Here is a 21,555-nt window from a genome sequence, read left to right as displayed (position 1 = left end):
CAATGATGAAGAGGTTTCTTCAGAAATCAATGCATATGTTTTTACTGTATCAGCAATTTAAACATGATAACATAATGGGACACAAATTGAAGCTACATCTATTATTTTATGCTACAACCTAGGTAAACTAAGTATAGTGTAAATTGGTGCATTAGAGGATAAATTTTTATCCAATAATAATGGAAATGCTGGCATTTCCAAGTGTTATTTTTGAATAGTTTGTCCTTTCTAAAAATAAAGCATACAGTATTTCTCAGCAAAGTGTTAGTTACTACAGTCCAAACAGAGATGTGCAGTAAATACTTGTTTTGTTAGACGGATGTTTAAAAGTACAACAAAAGACTGAAAAACAATATGTTGCAGTAGGCAGGATGGAAAATGCCTGGCCTGTTGCTGACAGGCTTTGAGAAAGCCACTGAATTTTCAGGGAGTTCCTGATCCACCTGAAGCCAAACGAAGCAATTTTTTGGAACTAAAATTAGGAATGAGGAGCTTAATATTAGGCATGAGTCAAGGGTTTTAAGCCTGTTTCATACAAACTACAGCCACGCGATGTAACACTTTTTAAAAATCTGTACTATTACCAATTGACTACTTTGAAAGGCTTCTCCAGCCATTGGCAAAAAAAGCATTTCCTTTTCTTGAAGTAAACCTTAAAAAGATGCCTCCATAAGAGGACAGAAGAAAAGCCTACCTCCAAATAACCCTATGGCCTGACTTAAGATGGAGGCAAAACTTGCTCCCATGGCAACAGATATTCATTGAACGACAGAGTCTGCCTTAAGAGGTCTTGTACCTTTGTCACACCAACAGCAGCTCCTCTAGGCACCCTCAAATCCTTAACCTCTGGTAATGCAGGAATTACGCTAGAGCTACACGAGAGATTTTGTCCACAGCAACCACAACGAGATTGTACATAAGAGCTACTGTTCTTTACACTTCACACTCAGAACTTCTTCAGCTCTGGGGTAAGCAGCTCTTTGCCCATTTATGTGCTCTGTTTATGAGTCAGAGGCTCTTGTGCTGTCTGCCTTTCACCCATGTGATTTACCCATTTTAGTATTTCTCACTGATTATGCTTGGTACCTACACCTAACTTCTCACCAAAATCAGAAGGAATTAAAAAGCATTTTTAAAAGTGCTAGGAACAACCCTGGTGATTCTGGGTTCAGACCCTTTTAATGAAGACAGCCATGAAGAACAGAGGCTTATCAGAGCAAAACAGGGATCCAATAGAGTGGATAAACGCTTCTAGAAATATTTCTAGCGGTATTTTCAGAAACACATTACTTTAAGCCACTAACACTATAAGAAAATCAACTTGTCATTGCTCTTGCAAGCTACCTTTTATTTTATACTAGAAACAAAGCTAAACTGTTGAACAGACTCTCATGATCTTAAACACATCAGTCTCTAAACACTGACCAACCTATTAAAAATAAACACTAACAAAAGCAGTTTTGTACTTCACTTTAAAACTAGGAGTTCTGGACTGCCACGTTGGCAAGAATTCAATAGGAGAAGACCAGCAGGTCCTATTGCTATCCCTCGGAGATTTCATTCCAGGAACCAAAAAGCAATTGACCCTTGCTTCAGACAATCACTCTGAAAATTACTTTATAGACCGCTAGAACAAGGTACAAGCACCTGGCCACGTGGCGAACAAAATGCTACAATGCCAGGTCAGAGAGAGGTGAATGCTAATCACTTTCTGAACTTCCTCCATTCTTTCACATATTAATATAGCAGCTAATCAAGAAGATAGCCTGAATACCAGAAAAGACTCTCCAAAGATATGTTAGGAACACGCAATCCCCTGTCACTGCACAGTCTGGACTGCAGAAACAGTCCCTACCCATGGCAGAAAGCAGCAATTAGAAGCCTCAATACTACACCACAGAACTCCTACAAGATCACGCCAAGTTATGAAATCCCAACTTGTCAACAAGGTCACATAGGCTACTGTTTTACATTTTGCTCTTCCTGAAACCAGCTTCTGCTTGTAAGGGAGATTCAAATCACAAGGTATGGATTACATTCTCAATCTTCTTATTACAAAATGGATTTGAAGCCATGCAATTTGGAAAATGCCATTTTGCCAGCATCAAACCGAGGGATGAAATCTGAGAAATATTTAACGTTCTCAGTCAAAAGCTATCTGAAGCCACGACTTTCTTGCTGCCATCATGCCAGTGTTACCAATATAGCCTTTTACACAATTCTTTTACCAGAGTAACAATCATCTCATTAACTCATCTGCAAGGTTTAAGGTACCCAGCTGCCAGATACATGAGGCTGGCTGAGCAGAAAAGAGAGCACAGAAAGGATAGCAAAAGTTCTCAGTTAGGCATGCATCTGTTCCCTAGGAAGCCTGCATTCTCTAGTCATGCTTTATTTATCTCACATTTTACTCTCTGCAACCACTGATATGAGTCATGCCTGAAGTTTTCTGGTTTCTAAAAATGCCACAACTACAGACTTTAAGTCCATAGCTAATTATTCTAAAGTTTCTCTAAAGATACTTTAAAGGCAGGGTTCAAAAAATGCATTCATATGGGTGAAGAGACAGCTTGCCTGGGCAAGTACCAAAAGCAAAAGCTAGGATTTCATTAAAGAAGGGGGGAGGAAGATGGAGGGGTAGCTAATCTTGGCTATTGGCAAAGTCAGCCTTTCAAATGCAAACCATGTGGAACCAACTTCACTGCTGTCTTCCCAAGACTGCAAAGTGGCTCCCTAAATACCTTAGTTGCTCCTCCTCCCTCTTAAGGGAAAAAAACAGTGGCAAACACCTTTAACAGTGCTATGTCAAAACAAGGCCAGGGCACTTCTTTCTACGACCTCTTCCTACACCATCTAAACTTATTTCGGATTTCTATTTGAATGTGTTTATGACAGATCCATAAAGTAAACAGAGACAGGACGACTCATGGAAGGAAAGAAAAGCAGGAGTTAGGGGAGCCAGCCAACAAACATGAAAGGTTCAATGAATTAAAAATACATAGTAGACAGAAAATGGTTTGCTCAGCTAAATGGAACATGCAGCCCAAAACATTGTTTCTACTCTTTCCACTTAAAAGATACTCTATTCCTTTATGTATCTGAAGGCAAAAAAAAAAAAGTAAAAAACAAACCAAAACAAAACCCCACCACCCTTCAGGGATCAGACTGTTTTGGAAGAACGGTTCTGTATTTTTTAAATGAACAGAAAAAGAAAAAAAAAAAAAAGAAAACACAAAAAACCACTTACCCATCTTTTGTCTGATCCACCACACCTGCAAGAAGCTGTACAGTGCTTGCATTAGGCAAACCATCTCCAATTATCTTCAGGTACCGTGTGACAAAGTCATTAGGAGACATGAAGAATTCACCATTCTTCTCCACACTTGCATACTGTTAAATGAATACAATATTTAGTGCCTCAAATACATCCTTCTCCAGGCATTTATTACCACCACCCATAGGTTCTAATCAGGAGCAGGCTTATGTTACAGCAGATGACAGTTTTGCTCTTAAGAACCTACAGTTTACACCCAAACAAGAAACGGGAATTGGGGAGTACTCAAGCAGATGAAGGCTTGGCTTTCCAGCCAGAAAAGTGGCAGATATATCATTTTTTTTGTTTATCATATCAACAATTTCTCCATAGTAGCCTAGAAATGTACTGAATGTTTATTTAAGTAGAACAAGAAGCACACGCGCATTTGCAAACATGTATGTGGCATCCCAGGCCCACTGAAAACCTGACAGCAACGCAATACTCCAGCATATCTTATTTATGTGAAATGATTCCTTTGTGTAACCATTCTGCTTTGGGATGAGAAGGCAGGTTTATACCCACGAAATGACACTGCAGTGCTAGTGGAGGAAACGATCCCTCAAAAGTGTCCACCTGGCGGTGCTGTTTTGATGGAACTCCACCGCATAACCTTCAGCCAGGGCTGGTCCCCAAGTAAAGGAGGACCTACAGATACTCCTCCTTGGTTGAACTGCTGAAAGGAGGCCAGAGAATAGCATTTGCAGAAAAATGTAACAGAAAACAAGAACTTCGACAGTTCAGCACACTGTAGAAACAAGAAAAGAAGTCCTACACCTTACCAAACAGTGCTGGCTTACATTACTCCCACTTTGTACCATAGTTACTGGTGTACTGCTCCAGAAAACAGCTATTGACAAGTGTATTTGCTCTCACGGGAAGCCTCCAGTAACATGTTACATAGCATGTATATTTTGAAGATAATACATAAATAAACAAAATTGCCTTTGTTACCACCCTTACCCTGATTCCTCAGTAACCCCTCAAAGTTTAAAACCCTCATTTTCTGTACAAGGGTAAATTTGAAATCAACCCTAAAAATGTTTTTTAAGGAAAGAAAAAGGCTAAGGACAATAATCAAGAGGAAAAATCTCAGGCATCATTTGCAGAACCATGTGTTAGCTTTAAGGGAAACAGGTCTGCCTTGGGATAACAAATGTGCGCTGAGAACAGTAAAGCAACTATTAATTTCTTTTTTTGTTTGAAGGCAAGGTAGGATGGATAAACCATTGTTGCAGCTCCCCACAGAGCATTATCCACATTAAAGTAATAAATAAATTAGATGCCTATTTTGTAGCATACTTCCAAGAAACATGTTTTGTTTTACATTGCTACGGCTCTGCTACGGGAAGGAAACTCCCAAGCTTCATTTCATAGAGCCACACTGATGCCTGCAGAGTACCGTTATACCTGCTGTAGGCATATAACTCTCAGAGGGATGCCAAAGTGTAACAGTAAGTAGATTATTTTCTTCTAGTGCTATATAAATACAGTCTTCAGGTACAGCAATATCTTTAAGAAACAAGGCTTCACAGAAGCGAGCCCAAACAAAACATAACTTGCTTTGGCATCTATATATTGGTTAGCATTTAAGGATTCCTGTTTCAATAGGCACTGTTTGTAACGCAAGCTTTCTAGCTGATACACTGCATGGAATTTTGAATTGTATACTTTTATAAGAACTAGCAGATCAATTGATTTCAATGTAATCATTTGCAGGGAGACAGAATCTTTCAGAATCCCAGACTCAGAAACTTTTAACACAGCTGCTATTGAGAAACAAATCAAATAAGTCAGTCAGCCTATGCTTCTACATTTCATTTTTTTCATCCAGGCTAACCCCCTGCCAGGGCACTCAATAACAGAAAACAGCACAAGGTTTCAGTGTCCCCCTGTTTCTTGTCACTGTGATTTACTCAAGTGTATTTGAAATCCAATCACGTACTCTATACTACATATAGAAAATGACCTTGGAAAATGTCAGCTTGATCACTTTGACTAAAATCTAATCTCTTAGGGGTTATGGTAGAAGACTTAGAAAAAGTAGAGTTACTCTTGGAAATTATCATAACAAAAAGAGAAAAACATCAATTCTATTGGTTTTGGAGGAGAGACGTTTAAAAAATGGTTCTTTACAATTGTATTTTTCCCCACCTTGGCAATTATACCCACAGAGAATTTGATATTATACAATAGTACTTAATGGCTTTTTGGTAACTTATTTACATACATTTTAGATAGTCAAGTATTAACCAGTTCAACCCCATTTTAAATAAGATTTGCAAACATTTTATTGGAGGTTTGATGTATTAAATATGCCAAAAGTTGACTGTAATCATTTGTATTTAAACTGATAGCTTTGTATTTATTTCTACACAATGGGTACTATTCCTACCTGGCAATCATATTTTTTAATTCTTAATTGAAGTAGAAAGAATGGCTGACAAGTTATTTTGTAAATAAAGATGCTACAATGTGCAGAAGCAACTGTGCTGGCCTTATCACTTACAATCGTCTGAAGCAGCTTAATTAACTCTCTGGACATCACTTATCTGTAGAGCACAAAACGATGTACCGTACTCACTCATCCTTTTTCCTTCTCAGTAGTAAGTAGCACGACAATTTCTGTATTACACTGTACAAAATGTTTAGCTCATGTTTCGCTACTCCACTGAGATCCCTCTCTTCAGTGGAAGGGGAAGCAGGGAAGGAAGAAAAAGGAGTTGGAGATGGTATTTAGTGTGCTCAACCACAACCTTTTCAATCCACTACAACTGAAAGCTGAGGGAGCTACAATCTTCAGAAATGCAAGACAGGTGAATACCCACAGGCAGGCAGGAAACAATTGTCACACTATTCTCAGCAAATCAACCAACCAACCCCCCGCCACACACAACTAGGTGCCACCTCATATTGCAGAAGGGACCAGGCTTCTCTCTACTTATTCCCTTCCTCCATGCTACCATCTTCTTGGGTCAGCAGTCTGCCTTTTCCGCTGCCTTGCTCTTCAAGCATTTACCTCTGAAAATCACATTATCCAATTCTTTTTCAAGAGTTTTTTTTTTGCTCTCCTGACAAATACAAGTTCCAGGACTTAATAAGTTAAATCCTAGCTTTCTCAACTGAAAATCTGATTTCAGAGCTATAAATACTGACAGTATATGATAAAACTATAAATACTGGCAATATACATAGTGACACCTACACACATTGTTAATAATAGCTCACAAGGGACAATGGAAAACATGCAAAGAAGTGCACGGAGAGTGGGGCATGACGCTGGAGAGAGGGAAGGTGGAGGGAGGAACTTGGAAACCAATGAGCTCTGTTAGGCACTCAACACCTTCATAAAAATAATTCAGATATAACAGCTCCCTGTAGCACTGTGGCACCTACCTCATATATATTCTATAGACCCACCAATTTCTGTACTCATTTTTCATACCAGACTACCAAACTAATACAGGCACTGTACTAATAAATCTTAGGAAAGTTAGGAATAGTTATTTAAATTTAGGAAATGGGTCAAAGAAAGCCAATTTCCAGCAAAACACTAAAGCACACTTCTCTCAAATATACAAGCAAGTACATGAGTCATTTCTTTACTTGCATACTTCTGTAGCAAGCCAACACAAAAGGAATTTTAGTTAAATTACAAATACAGCGACCACTTCAGCAGGTTATCTTCCCAACACTTCTACAAATTACAGAAGCAGAGGTAACCTTGGGGGAAGGAAGGAAGGAAGCAAGGATGGGAGAAGAAAATTTACCAAATGGTCTAACAGCAAGGTGTCTACGCGAACATTTTACCATGTGTAGGAACAATATTGAAACTCCCACCACATTCTACGAACAATGCGGTTTTTTTCTAAGATAGTAATACTTCTCCTGAGTCAATACAATAATCACTCAGGAATGTATCTGACTTCTTGGTGAGCATTGTTCAATTCTGATAATGGTATTTAAGTCTAACATGGTAATAATACAGTGAATGATTAATGGTTAGAAAAACTATCAAGAGTTGTACGCTGCAATAAAGGAGCAAAAGATATGAAAAATTTAAGCAAAAAGAGTAAAATATTTACTTTATACATACCTTCAAAAATATTGTTTTCAACTCAGCTGGATCAGCTCTCTTGGTTAAAGCCACCTACAAGTAAATACAATTACATTAATATGCATAATTTATACAAAAGATGTCAAAGTGTCATTTAAAAGGAAGAATTAAACAACAGAACGAGTGATGAAAATAGATGTTCACCTTAGAGAAGTCAGGTACTGCTTTAGCTGGCCATGCTTATTTTACTCATTTCACATTTACACTAAGTTATTCAACATTTTTGTTGTAACTGCTTCCCCTCTGCAACCCTGCAATTCTTAAACAAGCAGACATTAACAAGACATTCAAGTATCAAATCTTTTCAACATACCTCTCTGCTGGGATTCGGCATCCTACCATCTTTACCATATAGATTTTCGTACTTCCACTATCTTTCATCTAAGGATTTCAGAGTACCATATGCAGCCCCCAACTGATAGATGGCAAGAATAAAATACTCAGACTTACAAACTTGTCCCAGAAAGCAACTCCCTAAAAGACTGAATTCCAATGTAATTATTTGGTTCATTGGTACTTCTACCTCCTACTTCTAACATTTTAAACTATTTAAACTTACAGCGTAGACCTTTTTGATGAGGTAAATTCAGAAAGCACAGTATCTAGATTTTTCTGCAGATCAGACAACTAGGCTTTTCTAACTAAAATCTGAGTTACATTTATGACCACAAACCGAAAGTAATTAGAATTTTTTTTTTCGCAAAATACTGAATTAAAAAATATTCTGTAATCACTATGGAGTAAGCTTATCAGTATTTTCCTTGATGACATACCGTGACATCCATTTGCTGCTTTTAAAAGTAAGTGGATTTATCCCCTCAGTCTGTACCTGCCAGAGAGTTTCCCTTTCTTTCTTCAGGACCCTTTGATAAAATCTTGCTTGCCCAAATAATAACCATCAACTGGTAAGTCAATTCATTACATCAATCTATTTCTAATAAAAAAAAAATTACTTTGCAAGCAAACCTGGATTTTCAAAAAAACTTGTGAAAACATCTCTGCAATGGGGAATAAACAGCCAAAATGCAAGATGTAAAATCATTAACATGATTTTTGATTAAACATCAGAAACATTATCAATAAAACACCACGACCTACTTCCTTGACTCTCCAGAGTAGTAATAGACTGTAAAGGTGAATGTGAGCGCAAGTGCACTTCTAGTAACACACTTGACAAATTGTAGGAATCTGTGTAAGCCTGTACAACAGCATTATATCCTCACACCTACATTTAATGAAGAACCTTTAGTTTTCCTCACCTTAAATGGATCGTATAAAAATCTAAAAAAAAAAAAAATTAAAAAAAAAGACCAAAAAACCCCCAGAGTATTTTAAGAAAAGTGTATGAATAAGATTTCTTATAAAATTTTACAAGTTTTTTTTTTTTAAAAGGGGAAAACCACACCTGAAGTTATGCTAGGGCTCAACTGACAAGAGTCCACAGCTGGAGTCCCAATTCTGTGTCTGCACAGAAATACATGTGGAGGCAGTTGCAAACAAAAAAAATAAATCAAAGTGTAATTGCGAAGCTGCGAATCTAAAAATGTATATTTTGTGAAGTACAAACTGTCCTAAATGTAATCACTGTGTAGTAAGCGGAGATTTAATTTAACCCCAGTTGTAAAAATCTGGTACTCTAGAGCAATTGGGAACTTTGTGGAAAGAAAAAAACCCAGCATTTCTATACTGCTGCAGTCCAGAATCTTGCCACCATATATGCAAATAAAAGACACTTCAAACACCTATAGCTATTAAAAATAAAACGGTGTCACACTTCATCTACTTTACAGTTTAAATTTTATACTGTCCCAGAAATCTAAGCCTAAAGAAAACAGGGATGAAAAGAACAAACGAAAAGGGTACATGCTGGTAAGCTGAACTTAAACACTCATTTTCCTTTGCTTTCACTGACATTAACAATCTTGAGAAACTCGGGAGATAAAATGCCCTCACAGCCCAGCTGCCATTTTTTCAGCCCCCTTTTGATTATGAGGGGATTTTGGTGGTTTTTTTGTTTGTTTTTTTGTTTTTTTTTTTTTTACAGCAAGTTTCTTTCAAACCATGCACTGAAAGACAGGCTGAAGCTGGTCAGGTCAATGAATGCACAGAGGTGCTGCAGACCGGCAGCCCAAGCAGTGGCTGGGGACCACAGCTTCCCTCATTTCCCAGCCTATTTCCACATTCTTCCATTTCCCAGGAAACAGGAGAGGAAAGGGATAGTTAAAACCGCATTAATTGGTTTGTCCATGTGTCATCTACCAATCTCCATTTTGAAAGGTCTATTTGATCCCAATTAGGGAAAAGAGCCCCTATTACGTTATGTTACAGCTTCAGGAGGACCAAGGCTAATGCAGCCATACCAGTGCTAAGAGAAGTATTTAATTCAGCCTTTCATCCATCCTCAGCTGTGGCCAAAGCTGAAGCTGCACACACATACACAAGAATCCTGATGACAGGTGTTACTAGCAGATTCCCCTCTTGGAAAAGGTCAAAATTTATTGCTGAAAATTGTTCCCAGTTATGTTAGCGGTTGAAGGTGGGTTAAGTAACCCAATGCCAACAAGACTGCAAGCCAACAGGTAGCATGCCTGATGAAAAGCGACCCACAGAGACAAGCTGCTTCTCCTTCAGTCAACGCAGGTGATATTTACTGACTCATATATAACTGGGCTTTGGTGATGTGTTCTGTTATTGGAAAGACTTCTCCATTTTACTGTACCTTCTCTCCAAAAAGACAAAAACCAGCCTGAGATACAACCAGCTATGACCTGGTAGGCATGACATCTCTATAGTTGCCTGAGGAGGCATTTGATAAAACAGATCTGAGGGAAATAACGTTTGTTACTGCTCTTTACAAAGAGATGCTTTGTAATAGACACTAACACTTCAAAAAAAATCCAAACCCAGTAACTTTTATTAAGTAAGGTTCAGTGAAGAAAGCCCTCCAACATTTATTTTTAAAAAAACAGTTGACAACAGGGAGTACAGAAACTAAAGTGCAGGATTATAACAAAGTCAAGACATGCTACAGAAAAGACTGGGATAATGTACAGAAAATGTCAGCAGGGATTTTCATTCCTAAGGTAGATACTCGAAAGGTTTAGCCAATGTACTATGTGCACATGTGCATTATAATGTATACGAAGAACAAGCCAGCACAGGCAATATAAGAAATGTGTTTAAAAATGCCAAATCCCTCCCATTTGCAATGACGTTCAGAAAAGGGGAGACAGAGGGTGCACAGAGAAAGGGAAAGCTCTGTAAGGGAGGGACAGTAACGCACGGTTGATTTGCACCCTGGAGCTGTTCATATCCTTAGACTCCCTTGCGCCTTGATCTTAATTTCAGCCCATTTTCTCCAGCGAAGCTCTTTTCTCCTTGTTGACTTACGCTCAATTTACACTGACCTGTGTTTTGTCTCACTTCTGCCCTCAACAACAAATGCAAACAGACTCTTCCCAGAAAAATATAACTGCATAACAATGCAAGAAAACAGAATCCACTGTGAATCAAAGAAAATTATATTACATTTCAAATCAACTCCATTAATGTATTTGTCATACACAAGGCAGAAGGAACAGGTTGTCAGATGGTATATCGTATCAAAAGATACAAAAGAACTAATAAAGTAGTGAGCGTGCTACACCTAGTAAAGAAGAACAACAACCTGGGTGGGCAAGAGAGAAAAAGGGCAGTAGGAAAATCAGAATTAATGCCAATATAGTATTAACCTAGTGGCAAATATGAAATGTCCAAACTTCTCACCTTTATGATAAAGATCACTTTAGTGGCCACCATTTGGATACAGTAGAAAGGTGATGGGGATCCACGAATATTTGGGAATTGCTACAATATTCCAGAAAGTTTATGGGGACAACAGCAAGTCCTAACCAAAGAGAAAACCACAAACATCTCTCATATTGCTTCTTCCTCATGGTTTAACTTATTCAAGTTAAGAGCTCAAGCGTGAAGGAGAAAGTTGATGGAGGTAAAGATGTCCCCCTCTACCACATCACCTTTAAGAACTCCTGACACCGAGCAGGTAAGATGCTAGAGAGCAGCCCTTCTCCAAGTAGAGAACCGGAGCTCTGGCAAGGCTGCCTCACTGCCCAGCACTGCTGAGGTCAGTCTGTTTGATTCTAGAGAACACCATCTACAGGCACATACAAGATCTTTGATGAAAGGCCTAACAAGTGATCTCAAGCTCTATTAGCTTCATGTTGAAATTAAGATTATTTTTAAGAGTTCTTCCATTCTTAAACACGACTAAAAAACGCAATGTATTTGGCACCACTAAAAGACCTCAAATCAAGATTGAAACCTCATGTCTTCTAGAGGTATTCTTTAGTTTCATCACAAGTTATTGAGTCCACCTGTAAGATTCAAACACATGTGGCCCAGTTTATGTAAGAGGTCAGATTAGATCATCGTAATGCTTCCCTCTGGCTAAAAGTATACATATACACTCAAAATGTGCAACTCCAAAGGAGATCAAACCAGGGTTTGACCTTACATTCTTGTTTAAATGAGTGGCTGGAATATGGGAAACCTGTTAAAGCACAGTTACTGGCCAGGTTTGAATTCGGACCAGAAATCTATTAATACTGTGTAAGTATTATGCTAAAGCAACACTCCAGTTTGTATTTTAATACAACTGACTTGCTTACTTAGATGAGAATCACCCTTCTTCCATCTTTACACAAATACTACCAAAAACATCCACAATCATTCTTCTGACCTAGCAACTGTCCTTGGTCACTTGCTACCATCACACGCAGCATCATAAGTTAAAACAGTGTTCTGCATCAACATCTGCCCAGGGCTCTGTCTCCTGTTTCAGTTGGCCCAAAAACCATTTTTCATTAGCCCAGCATTCACCTCAGCAAAAGCACTGCCACTCCTTCTGCGCGACAGTACCCATGTAAAAGAATTTGCCTGTGATCTGCGATGGAAAGTGAACTACACAGAACTCAGCATCATTGAATCATAGAATTTACTAGGTTGGAAGGGACCTTTCAGATCACGTAGTCCAACCACCGTGGGGAAGTTTGCAAGCAAGATATGGACCAACTCACCAAGCTGGGAACCAGACAACTGCAAGGGGAGCTGGCACAGAATGCAGATCAGAAAGACCTTCTCGCCAGACCTCCCTCACGGTAAGCAGAGTACTTCTCCTAGGAAGATATAATCAGATGGCATTTGGCATATCTACCCAAAGGCTTAGGGTAAGAAGCACTGTAAGAGAAGCTGGTAACTACTAAGCAGGTACATTCAGTCTGATCAGTCTGCGCGCAGTCAGCCTTGAGACAAAAACATTTATTTTCTAAAAACAGTTCTCATCCTCAGACTCCAACATTACATTTTGCAGAAGTGTAACCCTAGACTAAGTATCAGTTACTGCATTCTCGTGTCTAATAACACCTAGTGAAGCTGAGAAAAATAAATGTTATTAACACTAATCAACAAAGTCTTCTCAGACCCTACAGGCTAATTCAGTATGCAGAGCTGCAGAATAAACACTACTGAAACAAGACAGTTGTGCCAAGTCTACTCCACACAATGGTGAAGCAGAACAAAATTTGCTAGCTAACAGGGACAGCAAATCTCAAGCAAAACTATTCACATCCATCTTCACTCTGTCACAATTATAAATCTCCGGGCAATTGCCAGTCCAGCTTCTGCACCATGGTAGGTGGAAGCCTCACCTCCCCCAAGTGCATCAAAGCTAACAGACCTACTTTATTGGGCAATTACCTGCTAGCTTTGATCCTACTTTCAAAGTCACAAAGTAAACGCAGCTGGTTTATTCATAAGATGGTTCTCATGCAAGGAGATTCTCAATAAACCATAGTAGTTTTGCACACAAACTGATTGGGGACCAACACACAGTTATCAATTACATACACATGGGAAAATGCTTGTCCAGTTTGTCTAATGCTTCCAAGTAGACACAGAAACCAAGGTGGCAGCAGTATATGTCTTAAGGAAAACTGCTACGAGAATTTCCATGAGTAGCTAATAAATGCTATGTAAAAAGTAGACAACGTACAATTTTCCTACTTAAAGGTCTGGAAAACAGAAGGACCATAAAACTAGCCGGATACTTAGGTAAAAATAGTTAGGTATTGTCATTGGTCAGAAAAAAGTTTTAACAAAAGGAAAAAGCATCATACTGTGACCAATACTATCCAATCCAAACTTTAAGCATGTAGCAGAAGATGCAGTTAGGAGCAAACTGAACTATTAGTTTGTAGTCAGCCTCTGGACTGGGATGAGGATGCAATTGCTGTTATTCCTACAACAAAACATGATGCACTACACTACTGCAAGAAACTGAATCTGAAACCAATTCTTTGTGAAACAGAAATTTCTCTTTAACTTTTCATGTTGCTATCAGAAAAAGATCAGCTCTCCAACGACTTTCTCTACCTATCTGTCAAAGTGCTACAGTACTCTGACTGCATCATTCCACCTTCTTCCTCAAAGTAGTATTCCCTATTGTTTCATAGCTCCTCTACAACACATTTTTACTCAGATGATCTTCAGGTCTGTGATCCAAAGATACACAAACAAGCTACTTTACTATGGCCATTATGGAATATTAACATATCCCAATGTATCTCAGCAAACTAGAGCTCACCACTTACATGAAGAAATGCAATAATTATACATAAGATATATTAGGGGTTCTTCAATAAAAAAGTTAATTTCCAAATTTTTCACAATGAGAACAATCAGCCATTGTAAAAATCTCCCCGGTGAAGTGGTGGATTCCCCATCATTGGACACTTTCAAGATTCAACTGGACATGGTGCTGGGCCATCTTGTCTAGACCGTGCTTTTGCCAAGAAAGGTTGGACCAGTTGATCCTTGAGGTCCCTTCCAACCCGGTATTCTATGATTCAAATGAGCTACTAATCATAATGGTCAAATGACATTTCCATTACTTCATGCACACCAGAAATGGACGGGGTGATAGCTGCTAACACTGTTACTTTGCTCTCCCTTTTGCTTCCTTACACCATTCAGAAATGGAGGCATAACTAAGCATTAGGAATGTCAATCTGCCAAAACATGGTGGCTATCCCAGCCCAGTTTATAGATTTTCCCTTTTGATGCTCCCAGGGCTTGTTCTTTTACAACAGCGCTACCCTACAACCAGTGCGCTGGCCATAAGCTCAAGACATCAACTGCCTCATGTTCATCTTCCAAAAGCAGTCATCCCAGTGCTAGCAATTCATCTTCTAGAGCTAAACTTCAGGCTTACATCTGGCAGGATAATAGTCATCTCACACAAAGGAGCAAAGGATAGAAAAATTCTCCAGTGTAACAGCAAGATCAAAAGTAGTTCCTGGAGGAAGCAGAAGATTAGATACCTGTTATCGCTCCAAAATTGTCAGGGAGAAGTGGCAGACTATTAGCATGAGTTTTACTTGTCACCCAACATTGTTAGCATAAAAATATGTATTTGGAGCAGGATTAAGCAAAGGGTAAGCCACAATTCAGACAGAAGGCCATTTAACACCATGGTTCTCACAAGGTGGCACCTTCTGGAAGCATCATCTCATAACTATGCAGAGCACCAGTGAGCTCTGGAAAAGCCATCGCTGAATGCAACATACAAGCTACTAATAAGCTTCTCCAAGGTCCCCACGCTCATTGTGCTCAAGGTTCCCAACAGCTCACAGCTCAACAGAGAAAATCACTCCTGGTTTCACCCGGCTCCTAGCACCAACACCCAAAGGCTCACTCTGTCCCTGGCTTGGCACAAAGCAGCTTCTACAGCCCAAATGATCAGGTGCTTCTACCAAGATGAGTCACAAACAAAAGATTCAAAATAATAGATATGATGCTGCACCATCAGGGAACTTCTTGAGAGTCCTGCACTGTGCCTGATGCCATACAGTGCACACAGTGACCTAAAAAGAAGTGTCCCATGCTTTATCTGACACCTCATAAATTACAGAACCAAAGTCAGCATACAATGGCAGGAATAGACACCCTGAACACTGTTACAAAAGGTTTCTCCATAATTTTTGCTCCCAGATGTCAACACAATTGAAATTGTACTGTGACACAAGGTTCTAGTGAGTGAGCAGAAAGCAAACCTGGAACAGCGCCATACAGGGGCATTTTAACAGAATTATTTGCTTAGATAACTACTAATTCTGTGATAAGGAAAAAAAATATAATATGGATGTGCAATCAGTGCCTATAAACTTGTGGAAAGGTCTGTCTCAAGCTGTTGCTAGAGTAACTGTTGTTACTTGCGACTTCATGCTTGTGAATGAGCAAGTAAAAGAAATGTGCTAGAGAAAAGTTCCTATACATTACACGTCTTGACTAATAATTGTGTGACAGGGATTATGTAGGAATAACTGACAGGTAAATGTATTTTGTTTCGGTGTTGTGTTTTCTTCTTTGAACACAGAAGTTCACTTTTCAAGATCCTATTTATAATCAAATCCATCTATTCAACTCTATTCAAAATGCTACACCTCAGCAGCTCAGAGAACTGGGAAGGGTGTGGGAGTGGGTATGAATCCCTATGTGTGCATGGATCCAATTCTACAACCTTAAAAAGAACAAAAGACAACTGCACAATGGAAACAGCATCATACACACAAAGCAAACTTATTAAAGGCTTTAAATGATGAGACTCAAAGAAAATCTTAAAGTCCTGCAGTCAGGAACCCTTCCTCATAGCCAACAAAAATAAGAGCAGCATTCCAACACATACTTGGGCAAATAATAACACTGTGCTACTTGAAACAATAAGAAAAAAAAAAACCACATAGGTTCTTTTTTTCCTTTCTTTTTTGTCTGTACAGCACTCAGCACAGTAATGTATTGGGTCATGGGGAGCACGCCCATGTTCTGTGACAGCTGAAAGAGGCACAGTAACCACCCACCTTTCCCAGATAAACATACTAGTCAACCTCTGACTCTGGAAAACCTGGACTTTCAAATAACAAAAGATATGTCTCTCCCTTAAAGATCTTTACCTGTCATCTCAAAAACATATGCCAAAACATGAGTTTGCCAACACACTCTCTTCTGCCTGCAAGGAATGGTGTCACCATTTGTCCAACTTCCATCATATGGGTTTCAGTTTTAAGTTATTAGATCATCCCCCTGAAGACAGGGCAATTACAAAGTAGAGGCAGTTTAACATTTTATTGTACAATTCTTATCTTCAGTATTAATGATGAACAAATGCTCAGTGCTTAAATATCAGCAGATTACAGTTGCCACAGGCCACTGTGGGCATGTGACCTTCATTCTTGCTCAGGACCAGAAAGCTGATGCTATTGAAGAGGGTACTTGGAAATAATTTGCAGTTTCATGTGAGAATATCAAATAATCCAATGAAGACCTAAATTATTTGTCAGGCAGTGACTGTTATACTAAAGGTTTATCTGCCAGTGACTTGCTGTACCTCAGTCAAAATTGTTAAAGAGTTCACAATAACTCTCTATAATTTGCAGAAGTTGTAAGATACCTGACAACAATAATTAAAAACTTCTCGTCTCCTCAAGAAACTGCGGAAACATTTCCAGCATTTTAATACATTTTAATTAGAAACTATTCTGATTTTAGCTTGAATAATTTTGGCTTCTTATCTGTGAGCCTATTTTATTACATATATTTGCATAAAGCAATAAGTGTTCCATTAAAACACCAAATTTACTTCTGCTGCATAGCTCTTGGAATATTTTTATGAGATCGTTTGGTTGCAGTGGAAACGATGATGATGTCCTCAAACCAGGACACCAACTAAGCGTTCTGACTTAAAGATAGATATTAAAAAAAAAACCTAAAATTACTTTCAGGCAGGCATGTTCAGCAGAGAGGAAAACAGAATTAAATCATTTTTATTTGCCAAGAAAAGGATTTCCAATTTCTCTGAGGGCACTGCAGTTAAACTAAAATCTAAAAATGCCAGATTAACCAAACACAGAGCTGAGTTTAAGATACTAGAGAAATTCTAGCACTATTCTTTAAATGGCTTATTAACCAGGAGTCCTTTCATTTTGTTCCCTGGACACTTGGGTAGATGTCAGCACTCTGACATCACCCCATGAATTCAGAGCACTACATCTAACATCCCATGGTATGCTACTGGTATCAGCTGACAACGTAATTCCCTTTTTGTCATCAACTGTCAAAAACATCATAAAATTCCAAAACCTTCTTTCTGACCAGTTGATCCACCCCTTGGAAATGGAAAAAATTAATGCTTTGCCTCGTGAAAATGCTGGGTGATCAACGAGTGGTTACTCCTCACAGCTTTCACAACCAGTGCCAGCCCAGGAAGCCTTCAAACTGAACAGAAAAGCCAGGAGACCTCATACTAGTTTTCATTATATATCTCTTTCCTTAATCAAACTGTGGGTCACACATAACACAAAGTACCCCCAGGTTTTCAAAGCCAAAAGAATTGTAGACACATATTCTGTATAAAACTTTCTAAAAACACCGAAGGAAAACAGTGTATTTGACAGTCTTTTGTGCGCACTTTGCTAAGCTGCTCCGATCATTTTCAAAAGTTGTGTCCTCTTTCCCTCCCCACACATCCACAGGAAAAAGGGAAAAAGACAGTTTACCATCCTTAACTTGTCAATGGCACACAGAATAAGGAACTATTAAATGCTATTTTAATTATACAGTATTTGGGTTGAATGATTACACACTTGAGAATTAAGTATTCTGGTTTGGGCTAGTCTCATAACTGAGACTCTGAATCTACAGGTTACACCAAAAGCAAAGTGCAAGAGGTTTACAGTCACTATTCCTTACTGTGAGAAGAGAAGCCTAAAACTTTTGTAGTACAACATTCACAATGCAGAAAAGACTGAACACACCGCTTCACACCAGTCAGTCTTGAAAGAAAAGATGCAGACCAAGTAACTGATTTGGGCGTGTGAACAGAGTAAAAGCAATTGTAGAAAGTTTGTTGTTGCCATGTTTTTCTTCCTTTTGAACAGCATCAACATGGGACTAATTCATGATCTTTACAAAGTAGTTTCCAGTTAGACTGACACACAATGGCAAGCAGCGTTAGACAGGTGAAGTGACAGGAAGGAGGAAGGCTGACTTGATGTCAGTGACAAAAACTATTTTAATGGAAATGTGAAATTATTCAAAAATTTCTTCCCCTAAACACGTGAAGATTTCTCTAGTCAGATTCAGACTGCACAATGGGCTGAGAGCAGGAATCAGCCAGACACGGTATTTTTACATACTGCGTTTTTTCTAATGGCTTTTCATACTCAGTGCCTCACTTAAAGGTTTCTTCTGCCAAAGATCTGTTAAATCACTGATGTTCCATCAAACAGTAGTTGTCAAACATGATAAAGACCTACAATAATAAAATACGTGACCAAGAGGTTTTAGTAGCCAAGAATCCAGGGAAGAGTGGAAATAGGTCGTATTTCCAAGGCACAGAAAGATGACAATAATAGCTAATAGCCTGCTGCTTGTTCAGTAATATTAATTTTCAGACCTCTTTTCTTCTATCCTAAAATCAGACCTAGGCATCAGGTCATGCGATGGATGGATGTGACAGGGAAGTCACGTAACAAAGGATAGATGATAATGTTCGACTGCTACTGCAGAACGTACCTTTCAATTAAGTCCTTTAAGTAGGGAGCCTCCCGCCCTGCTACTGATACAGGGCAACATCCCAGTCTCTCTCCCACACCATAACATCACACACCAGACCAGAGACTCGACTAAGAACCTGTATTGGACACCTGGCTTAAAAGAACTGCAGAAACACTGCAAAGCAACACCACAAACATGCAAAAGTAGGAAGAAGCATTAAGGCAGATCTCCTTTCTCTGTAGGAAACCATGTGTGCACACGTTTGAACACAGACCTCCAAACCAGAGTCACATGCACAGACATGGAATCTTTGTGTCATGATCCTGCTGACGGCCTTTTATGTTTTGGAGATGTTACCTGCATTTTGATTAACACCTATCAGTCTTTGATGAAAGATGTAGTCAGATGCCGCTCAAGCTACTCCAACACTGAATAATTTGCTCTAATTTATTCCTCAAAAACTACTCTAATTTACTGCTTTGCTTAGATGAAGTGGGCACATTTGCTGACTTCCCAGAATTAAATATCCATTGACTGAGGCAAAACCCCAAAACCCCGAATAAGTGACGGTTCTATTGGCTGAGAGAGTTCAGGGAAGTTGGGATAAGTAACAGCAACTTAAATATGAAGAAAATTAAAATTTCTTCGTCTTACTGGCTGGATGATTGGCATTTGGCTCAGGATCACCCCTGTGAAAGCATCCTCCCCTGTTGACTAAGTGCACTTTTAGGCAGTATGCAAACGCTATCAGGAAGAAGGCAGAGAAACGTGTGCCCTTCTATGACTCCATATTCTGAAATCTACAGACATCTTTCAAGGCACACAACACCAGAAAGAAAAACAAAGAACAGAGAGTGCGAGTTGTTGTTCTCTCCTCATGTCCTTGCAAAGTCAGCACTAAAAAAAGACTCCAACCTGCCAAGGAACCTTCTTTGAACCTTCCATTTTCTGATAAGTTTAAACTTATCTTCTCAGATAGAAATGAAGGTTGGCTCCAGGAAATAACATTTTTAAATCTTCAGTGAATAAAGATGAGGTAGTATTCACCTACAGAAACTGAAATATGCGAACATATAAATAGAAAATTGTGCATGAAGCTGGAAAAATCTGTGGTCAATGGCATTTTACACAACAATTTGAACTCCAGTAAATCAATTTCAATTATGAAGGAAGTACCAACAAGATCCCAGTGACACAAATGGAGAGAGAGAAAGAATAAACTCTATTGAGGAAGTAATGAATGGAATTCAAATACATCAAATCGCTGTTCTTGACCTTTTTCGAAAGTTTTCAGTTTAAGAAAAAATTGTTCATCTATATCACAGATATTCCAACTTTGATCCCCTATGCTTCCCTTCCTGTGAGGTTCCATAACTGCTCAGAAATGTTATGTTTTAAATTTGCTCAACAGCTGTTCGGCTCAACAGCCAAGGTTTTAATACTCCATAACACTAATCACGTAACAGCATCTGAAGGAGAAAGGAAAAAAAAGCCGCCTTCTACCTGTTTATAAGGCTGGCTAATAACTATGGTCATCTAGCTACATAACACCTTCTTCCATATTCTAGCTCTGGAATTAGGGTTGCTCTTTGCAATTCTTCAATTGCCCTAATCATCAAGGACATAAAAATCATGGTTGTAAAAAGCACATTTATAATTCTTCTGATAGGTCCCCATAATTTCAAAAATAGCCTTTAAAAGCTGTGAAATTTTTATACTTATGAAAATATTGTTAAAAACTAGACTTCAAGAGTTTGAAGGTCTATTATCTTCACATGCTATTGATTTACAGTGGAACCTGAAGATTGGAAAATATTAAAGACTACATGTTAATACACTTCAAGTAAAACAATTTTCTTAATATTTTTGTTTAGAACAGAAGACACAAGCAAGTTCCAGATGTATAATTTGTGGGTAGATCTCAATATTACCTAATGATAGCTCTACAGGTAACTACAACTCTAGGATTATTATTGCTGGCTTACCAAAACTTAGACCTTAGCAGGTCAATTTAATTCTGTATTCTGGCAACTTTTAGAAAATAAGATATTCTGGGTCAAAAAGCATTTAATGTGCTTTAAAAAGGTCAGTTTCTGAAAGACTTTTCTTCAATTTACAACACATTATTAACCATTTGGCTCCCTGATCAGCCTGTTTTGCTGTCAGATGTTCCTGACTCTCATACTTGAAAGAGATGCTAGAGCAGTACACGCTTTATCTGCTTTCTGTGAAGCACTGCGCTTCACAAAAAAGGTGATCCTACATATCTGAATATGTCTGTGCGTTTCTTTCCACATTACATCAAATTTAATTAATCTAGCAGTATGCAATAAGATGAAGTATTAACATTTTTTTCACTATTTGAATCTATTTTTAATAAAAGAGAAGTAGTAATAATTCATACAGCACTAATATGGCTGGGAAGTCTGCACCTGTCATAAGGAGAGCTTGTGGAGCAAGAATTAACAGTTTCAAGAATGGTTATCCGTCCTATTCACTGCAATCACAGCAACCTAAA

General features: G+C 38.6%; 1 protein-coding gene across 3 annotated transcripts in view; it reads right to left on the bottom strand.

The window, feature by feature from the left end:
* Window positions 1-21,555, bottom strand: part of SLC25A13 (solute carrier family 25 member 13) — a 103,423-nt gene that overhangs the window by 71,691 nt on the left and 10,177 nt on the right. For all 3 annotated transcript variants that reach the window (XM_054191360.1, XM_054191359.1, XM_054191358.1), the window contains 2 exons: window positions 7,410-7,463; window positions 3,248-3,390 (listed from right to left, as the gene is read on the bottom strand). In XM_054191360.1, coding sequence (XP_054047335.1) covers window positions 3,248-3,390; window positions 7,410-7,463 — 197 coding nt within the window. The remainder of the gene's footprint in view (window positions 1-3,247; window positions 3,391-7,409; window positions 7,464-21,555) is intronic.

Source organism: Rissa tridactyla, chromosome 2, assembly GCF_028500815.1.
Source record: "Rissa tridactyla isolate bRisTri1 chromosome 2, bRisTri1.patW.cur.20221130, whole genome shotgun sequence".
Taxonomy (NCBI): Eukaryota; Metazoa; Chordata; class Aves; order Charadriiformes; family Laridae; genus Rissa; species Rissa tridactyla.
This window is presented reverse-complemented; position numbering and strand designations above follow the sequence as displayed.